Raw genomic sequence first — 15,703 nt, 5'->3', positions numbered from 1 at the left:
ATTCACCCACAGACTAAAAAAATAGAAAAACAAATCAACGTATATGAACTAACGACTGTGGCGGCATAAAGGCCATCCAGCCGCAAGGTTAAATAAAATAACTTTTCCAAATTGTGAAATATGGCGGACATCTTACGACGGCTTAAACGCTGGGAAACGGTGGTAAAAGGGGCCGTAAAACTTCTATATCGGGTAGTGAGTACTGTGAAAAACTCAGTGCAAAAAAACGGTGGACGGAGAGCGAAGGTAACACAATGTTTCGATCGCACTTTGTTACATCCTCTTCACGATTAGTCCCTACTACCGATAATTAGAAACAGGCCCTTCCCCAGTAGTCTGTGCTTTCGGTACCACTCAGATACGTCGGGCAAAACCACGTCACTGAGAGAGGCGAGGAGAGTTTAGCAAGACCACGAGTTAACCTAGTGAGCAAGCACTTAATGCTCTACCTGTTGTAGTTCGTCATCTGGTGTTCCTCACAATCGGTGGCGCTACCCTTCAAGAAATTGATTAATTATGGCATTTGATAGGACTATGGTTTCAATGAAAGATTGGGACACAGTTTATTGTAACTAATCACCGAGAGCATTACAGTGATTCTTCTCTGGTATCAATAAATATGACTACCTCGAAAATGGGAAACAATTACATTCCTAGCCTGAGCGGAGACCTCGGCAGGATTATGTCTACACACCGAACGATGCACTTGGCTCAATACGAAACCAACAACGTTACTTCGTAAAAATTCGTATCTTCTTCCACTTGCCAATTTGCGTTGTAGTAGGCCCATACAATAATTGGTAAATTTAAATGTAAACAATCAAAATCGTCAAACAATGATACTGTATTTATTGCTAATTTTAATTACCATCGCACCAGACTTCTTACTGGAAGTTCCTGGTCTTAACCGCAGAGATACCTCAGAGTTAAGGAATTTATATTCCGCAGGAAGCCCCTGTTGTGGAATTCTATATCTGCGACACGTATCAGCCTGTACGCTAGCTCTGTAGTCCGCAGTGGGAGTGTGGTGAACAAGTGCGACTTAACGTATGCACCACAACTCTCTCCTGGAGCATGCTCCTGCTGTGAGACCCATATGAGTCACCTAAAAAAATTCTCTCCCGTTCAGTCTGCTGTTTCTGCCTTAGCTGCTACACTGGTGGTCACACATCCACTGCCTCTATTCGTACTCTGTGTTGGAGTTAATTCTGGATGCGTTATTCACTGTACTTACGGCATTCACTTCACCATGATCAGGTAAAATCAGGATTTCTAAGGAATGTGAGACTACGAAACTTCGCCAATGTAGCATGTTGTACATTGCTCTAACAACCAGGATAGTGAACATCAGACGCAAGGAACATTAGAGACACACCCGCCTAAGACACGCAACTAAATCAGCCATTACCGAACACTGTCAAGAACTAACTCATTCCATGAACTATGATGAAACGAGCGCTCTGAAACATACCTCCAGACACTGGGATCATGTTATAAGAGAGACAGTAGAGATAAATAAATGTAAATTTTGTGTGAATAGGGCCTCCCGTCGGGTAGACCTTTCACCGGGTGCTAGTCTATGGACTTGACGCCACTTCGACGACTTGCGCGTCGATGGGGATGAAATGATGATGATTAGGGCAACACAACACCTAGTCCCTGAGCGGAGAAATTCTCCGACGCAGACAGGAACCGAACCCGGGCTCTTAAGCTTGACATTCTGTTGCGCTGACCACTCAACTATCGGGGGCTGACAGTAGAGATAAAGGTGACGAGTAACCTGATGAATCACGACATTGGGTACTTATTCAGCAGAGCCTGGATCCCTGCACTGGAGTTTCTGGTAAGGCAACGCGGGGCAAATAGTGGACCTGCGAGTGCGGATCTGGGAAACGAACCCCAGATAGAACACCAAGCGCACCGAACCTAAGCGAAAGGCTGCTGGGCACTTCCAGCGGGAGCGGCCCGCAAAGGGAACACTTGGAACCGCAGCAGACCGACACAGAACGACAACCCACGGACAGGCGCTCCGGACCGAAAAGAGAACGCCTAAGGACGTTGCTAGCGGGAGCGGATAGCAGACTGGACATCTGGAAGCGTCGACAGAGGAGAAAGAGCGTTTCTCTCGACCAGCAGGCTCAGGTAGCACCTGATGAAGACAACGAGTAACGTCGTCGAACCACGCTTATATCCAGCACAATATCCGATACTTCAAGATGTCAGACAATAGCAGGACGTCTCTGGGACGACAGCCTTTTACTATCGTGACAAAAAATAAAAACACCTAAAGCCGTCCTTATGATTTTATTTTATCGCTTCCAGTTTCGACGCTTCATTACGTTATCTTCAGGCTGTTTTGATGCGGTACAGGTTGACACGATCCCCATACATAACCAATCAGTTGCCAGCATTACTGGATTCGCAGATAATATGTCAGCACTCCAACCACCGAATCCAGTAATGCTGGCAACTGATGGGCAACTGAGTTGACAGTTGAAGGTTGAAGTGCTGACACATTATCTGCGAATCCAGTAATGCTGGCAACTGATGGGTTATGCATGGGGATCGTATCAACCTGTACCGCATCGAAACAGCCTGAAGATGACGCAATGAAGCGTCGAAACAGGTAGCGGCAAAATAAAATAAAATCAAAAGGCCGGCTGTAGGTGTTTTTATTTTTTGTCACGACTCTAAATATTTTCCCTCTAGGATTTTTTATTTGATACTTTATTCGCCTGGTGCCATTTGTCTTTCTCTCCAAAACCTATCATTTGAGTTCGCAGATTTTCATTAGCAGAGCATTCTACTACGATATGGACTGGCGCACTAGTATTGTCACAAGTGCACATTTTTGTTACACGTTTCTTGCGAAAATACTGAGGGCGTGGTCCATGGCCTGTCAGGGGATTTATCACGCCGCTAGATGGATTTGTATCGCTAATAAGCATCCTCTTCTTGATATTTGGAAATATGGCATATACCCTGTGACCTTTTGTGATATTAGACTAGTCACCCTCGCACTTTCCATAATTGTGCCTCTGGTTAAGATGATTCTCATTTATTGTCCCGTCTCAGTTCCACGTTTTTAATTATATTACATGTTTAGATCACACTGGACCATCTTCAGACGTAAGTAGCTGAGTCAGCAATCCGTCTTGTCTACTCATAACCACATATTCCAGTATGTGGTTCTGAGCAGACAAGACGGGTTGGTGACGCAGCTACTCATATCTGAAGATGATCCAGTGTGATCGAAACATGTAATCTAATTAAAAACATGCTACAGAGACAGAAAAACAAATGATAATTATCTTAATCACCTAAATATTTGCTGCATATCTCATGACGATTATGTCGACGATAGTGATTTCAGCTCTAGTTCGGATGTTACTTCCTTACCAGTAATTTCTCTCGCTTTAGGAAGATTCCATTAGCGAAGCCCGCAAAGAGACAGTGATATCCATTGACACAGTATGATCAAATGTCCCTGCACCGGTGTTTCCCAGAAGCTCCTTGGCAGCGCTCTCCTTTGTATACGCCTAAGAAGTGACTTACAATGACTCTATTGCAGTGTTTCCAGACACTGGCTGCAAACGTTATTATTCCAGAGAGGAATGGGTCATGATATCTAAACAGTTGCAATGGAATGATAACGTCAGTGGCTCCCAGTCTTTTCAATTCCACATCTTTGACAGCTTTCTCAGACACCTGAGGGGTATGAGTGTGAGAGTTACGTCTACCATACAAGAGTATGCCCAAATATTTAGATATCTCAGTGCATCACACCAGATTTCCACCAATTCTCAGAGAATAATTCTGCGAGAGAGAGGGCCTGTCTTTCGGCAAGATGATGGGACCCTCATTTGCTGTAATTTCTAATTTAATGTCTGAGAACCATTGTTCCACATGGTTTCCTTTTCAGCCGTGCTCTTGAGTCTTCTGCAATCACAAACCGGCACTTGGGCGTTTCCATTCAGAGTTGTTAATAATTGTTCAAGGTTAAGATCCCAGAAAATTGGTCCCTGTTTAGCTGCCTGAAGACAATTGCTTCACTGAATATTGTGCCCCACGCCACAGTGCGCTCTTTACCATAATCTATGGATCTCTGGAACAAAGATTTTTGGGCCGGTGGTGGTTTCAACTGGGTAAACCTTGCGAGTTACCATAGATCGTCAAATACGCCTACAAAAGCAACCACGATAGTTACGACAGACCTGCTGCTACAGTAGCCCACAGTGGCGACAGTACATTTAATTGCACGTCTACGCTCAGTCCTTTCAGGAGCCGAATCAGTTCTGACTGAGGTCTTATATATTCTTATGGGTCTGTTTTCTGATGCACAGCTAGCGCTCAAGGTGCTAGGAAGAAAAATTGATTTGCAGCTCTTAGGAACCACTGGAACTCTACCCATGTCTCTGCAGACTTTGGGACTGCAGGAATTCTTGATTGTCTTAGTGATTCAGTCAGCGGGTGTGTGAAAAATGGAATAGTTTTGCTCTTTGCTATTTTTAGCGTCCGTAATGAATCTAATCTGGACCAGGAGCATTTTCATTCTATAGCTAAGGGGTACAAACGGCAGCTTCTTCTTGTCCAAATAGTAGAACGACATTTGGACTTTCGTATTGGTCATACATATTTTCTCGTGCCTCTCTCTGACGATCGTCAACATTTTTGATGTAATCTCCCGGAGAAAGCGACTTCGGCATATGTTCAGCGGAGACTCTACACTCTTTAATAACAGTCCCTTCATGTTTACGCAATGTAGATAGCACAATTATTATTTTTACTTTATCTATCTTTATTGTACAAGTAATACCCCATGCGTCTGTAACTAGTTGCCTCTTGAAGCTAATGTTTCCTATGTCTTTTCTTCGCGACGTCAATACAGCCTCCCCTAGTAGATTAAAGCTTTTTGATAAAATTTGCACAGTTACGTTTTTTACATTATCATAGTAAGCACGACATTGATAAAAGAGTAGACATATTATTAAGTTTTCCTTTCATTTCACTACCTTGATTTTGTCAAGTAGCGGATTATTCACAAATACTTCTGGAGTTTCAGAAGATGAGAGCGCATAAATTAGGAAAGATACAGAATAATGTCACATATTGTGTCTCCATGTTCCCATGCGTAATAAGTTTTGTGAAGCAGATGGAGAACGCACCACTAGCAAACAGGCGTGTCGAAACATGTAGATAAAATGTTCTCTCCGTTCTGTTGCACCGATGTCAGAAACTAAATGCTGCTTTATTTACCTTTAGACCAGTCTCTGAAATAAGTGACAGTTCAACACGAAAATTAGTCTACTTCGCATATTTTCATACGCTTATGTCATATGGTATTATTTTTTGGGGTAATTCTTCTGATTCAAAAAGGGTATTTTTGGCTCAAAAACGGGCTGTTCGAGCTATATGTGGTGTAAGTTCGAGAATCTCTTGTCGACCCCTACTCATTAGTCTGGGAATTCTGACATTGCCTTCACAGTATATATTTTTTTTAATGTCGTTTGTTGTTAGCAATATTAGCTTATTTCCAAGAGTTAGGAGCTTTCACTCAGTTAATACTAGGCAGAAATCAAATCTGATTGTGGAATTCACTTCCTTGACTCTTGTGCAGAAAGTAATGCACTATTCTATTGCGTCCATTTTCAATAAGCTACCACAAGAACTCAAAAATCTTAGTAGTAGCCCAAACGCTTTTAAGTCCAAACTGAAGAGTTTCCTCATGGCTCACTCCTTCTATTCTGTCGAGGAGCTCCTGGAAGCAAATTCCAGTGTTACATTGTTGATTTTCTTAATTGGAACTTACGAACTGTCGCCTGAATACGTTTCTTTATTTCATTTTATCTGTTTCTACTGTCGTGTTATAATTTCAGGTATTGACTCGTTCCCTGACCATGGAGACTTCTCCTTAATTTGGTCCCACGGAACAATAAATAAATAAATAAAATTTAGCTCACGCCTGCAGACTGGCTACCCAACGAGCAGTTTTGCAAAGCGGGCTGCAGTCACTGCGCCTTCCCGGGCAGCGTCAGTGATTTAAATGAATTGCACGAACATAATGACATTTGCCACACCAGAAAATGTGCGCATAATTAGCACGTGTAAAGGGAGTTGAAAACGTGGAGCCCTCATCTCGTGGTCGTGCGGTAGCTTTCTCGCTTCCCGCGCCCAGGTTCCCGGGTTCGATTCCCGGCGGGGTCAGGGATTTTCTCTGCCTCGTAATGGCTGGGTGTTGTGTGTTGTCCTTAGGTTAGTTAGGTTTAAGTAGTTCTAAGTTCTAGGGCACTGATGACCATAGATGTTAAGTCCCATAGTGCTCAGAGCCATTTGAACCATTTTTTTGAAAACGTGGAGATGTGCTCTAGACATTGATATGTGTCTGCTTTTTGCCCAAATGTCTGAGTGGATCGAAAATACGACTCACTAGATTCTAGAATTTCCATAGCCAAACAGTGAGTGGGGAATGGACAAACGGTATATAAATTGGCTAGCATGAGCTCTACGTCTGCAAAAATATACTTATTTAGTTGAAAGTAATCAGAACAATTTTGAAAATGTTAATCAGTGAATTGAAAACTGAAATTTTTCACTAACAGCTGCCGTTAGCCAAGTAAATGAGGTGTCAAAATATTCGTCACTTCAAGGAATCGCTCTTTTCTGCATAAAAAGTTACATTGATGTAATATTTAACTGTCAACAAATTTCTTTAATCCTGAAAAAATAAATTTAATATAGAATCGCAGCGTAAATTGAAACTTCTCTGGTTTGTCTTGATTTACATACTTTTAATAATAACAGAATACCAAAAAATGGTTCAAATGGCTCTGAGCTCTATTGGACTTAACATCTATGGTCATCAGTCCCCTAGAACTTAGAACTACTTAAACCTAACTGATCTAAGGAAATCACACACACCCATTACCGAGGCAGGATTCGAACCTGCGACCATAGCAGTCACGCGGTTCCAGACGGAAGCGCCTAGAACCGCACGGCCACACCGGACGGCTCGGAAATGACAGAATCAAAAGTTATAGGCGAGAATAGTTCTGATACCTCTTACAGTGGAATACATGTTCCGGTACTTTTGTTGCTAAGACTGTAGAATAAGCAAGTTTCGAAGCTTGGAGTATGGATCAGTACAAGAAAAAAGTACAGTAAACATGGGCTGAAAGTACACACCTTAACAGCTAGGAGCACTTGTTTATCTCCGATACTGTGAAACGCATCTCTTCTGCTGCGAGCTCTTTGATCCTCGTGGTGGCATCCTGGCTAGTCTTTTTTTTCTATTGAATTTCGATTGCCCAGAAGGGGGCAGGCTGGCAGCAGCTTATTAAGCTGCTCTGCAGCCTGCAGACTTTTTAAAACGTAAGAAGTTAAGAAACAGTAAAAGCAGGCGATAAAATGGGGACTTAATTGGTAAAACGGCGGAAAATTGTGGAAAGTTAAAACATAAAGCAAAGGGTTAGCAAAGCGAATAACATACACAGGAAGTAGACAGGTAGCATAGTAGACAGACAATTAAAAAACATGGCGACAGTCTGGTTTCTGTTGACAAAAGATGTAAAATCACACCCAGCGACAATATGATGTCCGTTCGCAGCCCTTCGGAAAAGACACACAACACTGAACACTCACTGTAAACACTGCACTAAAATGTCGGCACAAAGAGGACACACCATAACCTAGGGCAGATTGGGGAGGAGTGGCGGTGGACCTGGACAGATGACGGGGAAAACAAGGAGGGAGGAGAGGAAAAACGAAAGTGGGGGAACTAAAGGAGCCTGCCTAGTCGTCGAATATGAGGTGTCTAGGAAACCTGCCTTCACGGATCGCTAGACAACAATTCAAACAAATCGAATTAATGAGTTTTCTTACAAAAGGAAATGATTACATCACTTAAGTTTGTATTTACACACATGTGTCGCAAACAAAGGGCGACAGACAAAATAAGCAAGTTTCTTCAGTATAGACAATGCTACACAGCAGAAGCGAAATGATTAGTCTTGATGCTATTCTTGAACAGGGCCGCGGCCAGTAGGGCGCTGCGCTTATGTTCCCTTCGCACAGAGGCCGCTGCTGTAGCCTTGTCGTCCTGAGTCAGTCAGCATGCAATTGACTGACGTTTTCTTCACAGCCCTCTCTGCTCTCTCGTACCCGACTGGCGTGCCGGCGCTTAACTTAACGCCGTAACATTCATATTTTTGGAGAGGTAGTATATAGTAAAGCAAGAAAACATTGTCCAGTAAATATGGGCACTTGTTCAGTAGCAGAGACGTGTTTCGGAGTAGCGAAGATGAACGAATGCTCTCAGCTCTTAAGGTATGCATTTTAGAGCCCATATTAGACAGACGTCTTTGTCTTGGTTTTGTCCATACTACCACATCTCAGAGGTGCATACCGTACAACCTTAGGAACAACGATACTGATACATTTCACTGCCAAAGGTATATAAATTTGTCTTCGGTCGTTTCCGGAACAGGGTTCCTTACCTGAAATTGATACATTTACCCTTCACCATCACCCCTGAAAATTTGTAACATTATCATCGAATGATCTTGCATATTATTTTTCACGTTTTCTGAAGAGAACTACCGGCCGCTGTGGCCGAGCGGTTCTAGGCGCTTCAGTCCGGAACCACGCGGCTGCTGCGGTCGCAGGTTCGAATCCTGCCTCGGCATGGCTGTGTGTGATGTCCTTAGGTTAGATAGGTTCAAGTAGTTCTAAGTCTAGGGAACAGATGACCTCAGATGTTAAGTCCGATAGTGGTCAGAGCCATTTGAACCATTTTGAAGAGAACTTTAAAACTAAAAGAGTGAAAGAAGAAAAACTCTCAAAAGTTTTACGTAATTTTTTGTCCAGACGTAAGAAATAAAATAGATTAGAGACAGATTTGACGTGCCTTTGAATGATGCTCGAAATCATGCACAGCAAAGGGTTGCGGACTGAAAATTTAAATTTCAGTGTTTCACTTTTAATATTTCAATGTTAAAGAATACTAGAGGACATAGGAGACTGCAGGCTTTCTCGACGAATTTCGATGGTGGAGTCTTCTCAGCCGAGTTAAAGCGTCATTTCCGAGACATCATTTCCACAAGTTTTCGACTCGTCTCCCTGAGGCAAAGACACTAGAGGTTATTTGTCTGGCACCTATTTTGCTTTCGAGCGTCAAGCGTGTCTCTAATCTGCTGCATTTCTTAATTTTAGACAAATTATTTCAAAGTCATTTGTAGGTGTTTATTTTTTAATTTTTTAATCTTTTAATTTTTATTTATTTTTTAATGGTATGTCGTGTAGTTGTCTTGGAATCTTCTTATGAGAATTTGGAGGTTGTCGTTGTTGTTGTGGTCTTCAGTCCTGAGACTGGTTTGATGCAGCTACTCTATCCTGTGCAAGCTTCTTCATCTCCCCGTACATACTGCAACCTACATCCTTCTGAATATGTTCAGTGTATACATCTCTTGGTCTCCCTTTACGATTTTTACCCTCCACACTGCCCTCCAATACTAAACTGGTGATCCCTTGATGCCTCAGAACACGTCCAATGTCCTACCAACCGATCCCTTCTTCTACTCAAGTTGTGCCACAAGCTCCTCTTCTCCCCAATCCTATTCAATACCTCCTCATTAGTTATGTGATCTACCCATCTGATCTTCAGCATTCTCCTTTAGCACCACATTTCGAAAGCTTCTATTCTTTTTTTGTCCAAACTAGTTATCGTCCATGTTTCACTTCCATACATGGCTACACTCCATACAAATTCTTTCAGAAATGACTTCCTGATACATAAATCTATACTCAATGTTAACAAATTTTTCTTCTGCACAAACGTTTTCCTTGCCATTGCCTGTCTACATTTTATATCATCTCTAGTTCGACCATCATCAGTTATTTTGCCCCCCAAATAGCAAAACTCCTTTATTACTTTAAGTGTCGCATTTCCTAATCTCTTTCCCTCAACATCACCCGTCTTAATTCGAAATTTGGAGGTACTTACGAATAATTCTGTACTGCCCCTATGGCTAGCATGAAATAAGTAGACTTCATCAATCAGTCTAAATGACAGTGACAGTCACGTTATTTATTTTGTCGCCAACGGATTTCAACCCGCGATGGGGTCATCTTCAGGGTAATTTACACCATTTGATCGCTCGCTGGAGTTGTCACCCAGCACACCCTTAAGATGACCCCATCGTGGGTTGAAACCCGTTGGAGACAAAATAAATAACGCGATTGTCACTGTCATTTTGATTGATTGATTATAAGTATACCAATGGTTGCTATCTCCATGCAACTATGTTGTCTAAAAAAAAGTAGAATTCATGTTCAGGAGACCAATTTGACCGTGATGTGGTCGGTAAGCAGAGCTGACAGGTAGTGTAGTATGTAGAGATGGGCAAAACTGTTCTTTTCAGAGATCAGATCAGAACTGTTCACGCCCTGAAATGAACTAGCTCTTTTTCATGACTCACCACTCATTCACAATAGAAAATAAATGGAAGGCACATTGCCCTTTAAACTTGGTTTATTCCAGTAGTATACCTGTATTTTGATCTTATTTGATCCTATTTTGAAGTAACACAGATAATGAGTAAGAATTTTGTATTGTTTATTAAAATTTCCACCATATGACAAAGTTTTTGTTTATTGATTAATTTTCAGTATCGTGGTTTTTTGGATGATCGGAAAATGTTGTAACTTGAGATTTACATTAACAATGTATTTGGCTATAATGTATTAAAATTTCATTAAACTCATACAAATATATCGCAAGCCATATATTTTTAAAATGAACGTTTCCTTCCGAAGACGCCTAAAATCCCAAAATCCGTACTACAATAAGAAAAAAACATATAAATTTGACTGTAACACCAAAAAGCTGCATATAGCCTTACGCAGAATAAAACAAGGAAAATATTGGTGTATCACATTTTACGATACGTTTATCGGTTCGCTCGTAATTAAAGCGTAAATTCCAGTGTCCATAATAAAAAATCGTATAGTAAGACGAGTCGTCAGGAACCTCATCTGATCAGTTTAAACAAATAAAAATAAAATAAAAACAAATGATGTATACATAATTATGTAATATACATACCGGTATTACTACGAAGAACAATTTCCAATATAGACGAACTCCGATGCAGAAGCGCTGAGTCAAGCAGGTCGAGCTGCGAGCTGTATTACTGAGTGAGCTAAGACTGCAGAGACCAGAGTAACACCTGAGTTGCTTTGCTCAACGCTCTGGCTAGAGTCGAGAACGGTGGGGTGAGCACTGAGAGGGCGAGTTCCGAGGGTGGGGGGAGCGGTGAACGGCCACCAGTCACCTGCTCCGAGACAAATCGTCCGTTCTCTCTGCGAGCAGGTTGTGGCAAGTGGTTCTTACGTTCTCCGCTAGGAGGGTCTCTGTCCTATTGCTCGCATCAACTGCCCAGAGGGCAGGACGTGCGACTGAAACGATCGCCGACGGAGTGCGATGCTCACAAGGGAACCTCCACATCTCACTCCCCTCAGATTTAGTTATAAGTTGATACAGTGGATAGGCCTTGAAAACCTGAACACAGATCAATCGAGAAAACAGGAAGAAGTTGTGTGGAACTATAAAAAAAAATAAGCAAAATATACAAACTGAGTAGTCCGTGCGCAAGATAGGCAACTATGAAAAAATAAGCAAAATATACAAACTGAGTAGTCCATGCGCAAGATAGGCAACTATGAAAAAATAAGCAAAATATACAAACTGAGTAGTCCATGCGCAAGATAGGCAACACCAAGACTAATGTTAGCACAGGAGTGCCGTGATCCCGTGGTTAGCGTGAGCAGCTGCGGAACGTGAGGTCCTTGGTTCAAGTCCCCCCTCGAGTGAAAAAGTTTACTTTCTTTATTTTCGCAAAGTTATGATCTGTTTAGTGTCTGTGTATTGCTACCGCACCGCAAAACTGTGCCATTAGTAGACGAAAGGGCGTGCCTCTCCAATGGGAACCGAAAACATTTGATCGCAAGGTCATAGGTCAACGGATTCCTCCACAGGAAAACACGTCTGATATATTCTATACGACACTGGTGACGGTATGTGCGTCACATGACAGGAATATGTTGTCCACCCACCTAACTTGTACACTTGGTGAATGGGTAAAAAGATTATTCTACTTTGCCCTATTTAGGTTTTCTTGTGGATGTGATAATCACACCCAAAAAGTGATGAAACCATAAGAGTTTGACACATAATCGGAAAATAAAAAATTAAAATTCTCACCTGATGGAAGACTTGAACCAAGGACCTCTCATGCTGCAGCTGCTCACGCTAACCACGGGACCAGAGCAATCCGCAGCTCATCTTACACTTGATGTTGCCTATCATGTGCATGGACTACTCAGTTTTTGCTTATTTTTTTCATAGTTCCACACAACTTCTTCCTGTTTTCTCGATTGATCTGTGTTCAGTTTTTCAAGGCCTATCCACTGTGCCAACTTATAAAAAAATCTGAGGGGGGTGGTGCGATGGAGAGGTTCCGTTGTAAGTTAAGGTGGGCCAGACACTGCACGCCGCAGAGGAAGCACAGAGACGGCACGGCATAGGTGAAACACAAAATCAAATGGGGCACTGCACAATGCAGGCAGCCAAGATAGAAGCAGGGCAGAGGCCGGCGCTGGCTGTGCTGTGTGGCGTGTAGTGATCTGCTCCGACTCTCTCTCTCTCTCTCTCTCTCTCTCTCTCTCTCTCTCTCTGCTGTGGGAAACGTTTGGAGCTACCGTCCTTTTTTTTTTTAATCACTGATTTCAACTCTGTGAATCAGTTGAGGAGCGGATCCCCCACCTATAGTGGTGTGTGCCGGCAGGACACGACGCAGCGCTACCAGACGGCGCCCCGGCTGCGCAGCGGGGGCGGCGGCAGCAGCAAGACGCCGTTCCTGCCGCGCAGCAACGCGCTCGTCGTCGAGAACGAGATGGCGAGCCCGCCGCCGTCGCCGCCGCCCCCGCAGCTGCCGCTGCCGCTGCCCTCCGGCTGGAGCACGCTGCCCGCGGGGGTGGGCCTGCGCGCGCGCCGCCTCACGCCTTCGCCCGTGGGGACGCCGGCGGCGGCGGCGCGCCTGCCGCAGACCAAGTCTCTGGAGGACACGAGCGCGTCGGCGGCGGCGGCCGGCCCGCAGCGGCGCTCGCAGTTCCACCAGAAGCGCGACTCCTCGTCCACCAGCTCGTCCTCGTCCTTCGGCTTCCGCAGCCTCGACTCGTGCGCCGGCGCGCTGGGCGGCGCGCGCGCCATGCCGCGCCTCTCCGAGACAGACTCCTCCGTCGGCGGCTACGAGGACGGCGACGAACTCGACGACCGCCGCGACTCGTCGCTCAACCTCAGCAGCTTCTCCTCCTCCGTCACCGTCGTCAACTCGTCGCCGGAGACGCCGTCACTCAAGGAGCGCGGCAGCGTGGGCGGTGGCAGTGGGGGCTCCACCGGGGGCGGCTCCGCGCTGGCCAACGGACCGCCCACGCCGCCGCCGCCGCTGTCCGAGACCAGGGTCTCCCCCAGGGGCAGGTCCCACAACCACCGCTCGCACCCGCTGCGCAGGTAACGCCGGCCTCCCATTCCGACACACCCCACATACTACACACACTAGAGGTTTCCAGAAAGTAGGTAACGCAAGATATTAGGGTATGTAGAGGATCTAAACATCATTAGCGATAAGAAAGAACCTGTAACACCAAATGCGAATGCGTTAATCAAAGCTAGTCAAGATGTATGTCTAAGAATAAGTAAAGACGAAACTACTAGAAGGCCAACAGCAGTAGATCAGGAAATGTTAAGAGTTGGACAAATGCAGTTCGAAAAAGTGAACACATTTAAGTATCTACGCGTCGTCATCACTTCGAAAAATGAGATTGAATCCGAACTGAAAAAGATATTACGGGCGGGAAATGCGTGCTACTTCTCACTGAATACATTACTTTCATCACCGACATTGTCTAGGAATTTAAAGATTAGAATATACAAAAGTATTATTCTATCAGTTATGCTGTATGGGTGTGAGACTTGGTCTCTCACGGTGCAAAATGAAAAACCGTTTCGAGTATTTGAAAACAAAATTTTGAGGAAAATTTTCGGAATAAAAAGGGGTGAAATTAGCAGAGAGTGGCTAAAACTGCATAACGAATAGGTTCACTTACTCTATTCAAGCCCTGACATAATCAGTATTATTAAATCACCTAGGCTGCGATGGGCGGGTCACGTAGCTCGAATGGATGAGGGCAGGGCAGCGCGCAGAGTACTGGTAGGGCACTTAGAGGGAAAACGTCCTGTGGGGAGGCCGAGGCGTAGATGGGAGGACAATGTGAAGGCTGATTTGAGGAGCCTAGGTATTGAAGGGGAATGGAAGGAAATAGCCCAAGACAGAAACAGATGGCGAAAATACGTTCCTGCGGTAATGGACTCTCGAGTCCAGTATGATCAGTGAGTAAGTAAGTACGGTAACGCAACATTTTTTTTCTGGAAGCAATTTGGATTGATTCAGGATTACAACGCACCATATTATTCCCACTCTTTTGGCTGCAAAACCCTATTATCCAACAATCGCCGTTCGATGTGGCGGTCTTGCCCCACCTTAATCGGAGGCACTGTATGCCTGAATGGTACAACTCCACCAGCCGACTTCAGAGCCAATGTTTTGCAGCATCATCCACGTACTGTTGCCTGCAGAATGTACCCTTCATTCGGACAAACAGATGGGAGATCTGGGCTGTGCGATGGATGAGGAATAACAGTCTAATGAAGTTTTGTCAGCCCCTCTTTGATGCCGGACATATGTGAGGCATTGCATTGTCTTGGAGCAGATGAAGTTCATCACAAGCCCCTACTTTTTAGGAGCGGCATACAGTAAGTAATGCACAAAATTTTTTTCTGGAAGCAAGTTGGCTCTATTCAAGATCCCAATAAACCATTCATTCCCCCCTCTCTTCTGGCAACAAAACCCTATTTAGAACATAACCTCCGTTCAACGCGACGGCCTTATTCCACAGTATTGAGAGGGCCTACATGCCCGCATGGTACCACTCTACTGGTCGACTTCGAAGCCAAAGTCTTGCTGCAGAAGTAGCCTTCGCATTACCCACGTACCACTTCCAGCAAAGAGCATACTTCATTGGGCCAAACAGAGATAAGTCTGAAGGAGTGAGATCCGAGCTTTAAGGTGGATGAGGTAGAACAGTCAAATGACATTCTTTAAGCTTCCCTCGAGTGTGCAGCCTAGTGTGAGATTTTGCGTTGTCATGGAGGATGGATAGTTGCATTGTTGTGATGAAGAACACGCTGAAGTTGTTTCTTCAATTTCCTGGGATAGCACAACACACACCAGATCTGATCGTTCCAGCATGAAGGAGGACATCAAACAGTATAACCCCTCCACAGTCTCGGAAGACCGTCGCCATGGCTTTACCGTTGATAGTGAGGATCTGAACTTTCTCTTCGGTAGAGAGGCGGCGTGGCACCACTACATAGACTGCCGTTTTGTTTCCGATTCGAAATGATGTACCCATGTTACGATGTTCGACAAAAACTGTCACAATCAGCCTTGTAACACGCAAGCAGTTACCTTCAGATTTCGAGCACTCTCTGACTGTAAAGCTGATTAGATTCTCTTATGGTCTTTGGTGTCGAGTGAGTGAGCACTACGAAAGAGATGTCCAGTTAAGCACCGAAGAGTTTAATTGTGAT

General features: G+C 44.2%; 1 protein-coding gene across 1 annotated transcript in view; it reads left to right on the top strand.

The window, feature by feature from the left end:
• Positions 1 to 15,703, top strand: part of LOC126335682 (uncharacterized) — a 193,545-nt gene that overhangs the window by 55,892 nt on the left and 121,950 nt on the right. The window contains exon 4 of the mRNA XM_049999139.1: positions 12,840 to 13,564. Within this exon, the coding sequence (XP_049855096.1) occupies positions 12,840 to 13,564 (725 nt within the window). The remainder of the gene's footprint in view (positions 1 to 12,839; positions 13,565 to 15,703) is intronic.

The sequence above is a fragment of the Schistocerca gregaria genome, chromosome 2, assembly GCF_023897955.1.
Source record: "Schistocerca gregaria isolate iqSchGreg1 chromosome 2, iqSchGreg1.2, whole genome shotgun sequence".
Taxonomy (NCBI): domain Eukaryota; kingdom Metazoa; phylum Arthropoda; class Insecta; order Orthoptera; family Acrididae; genus Schistocerca; species Schistocerca gregaria.
The sequence above is the reverse complement of the archived record's forward strand: the minus strand, read 5'-3'. Positions and strand labels throughout refer to the sequence as shown.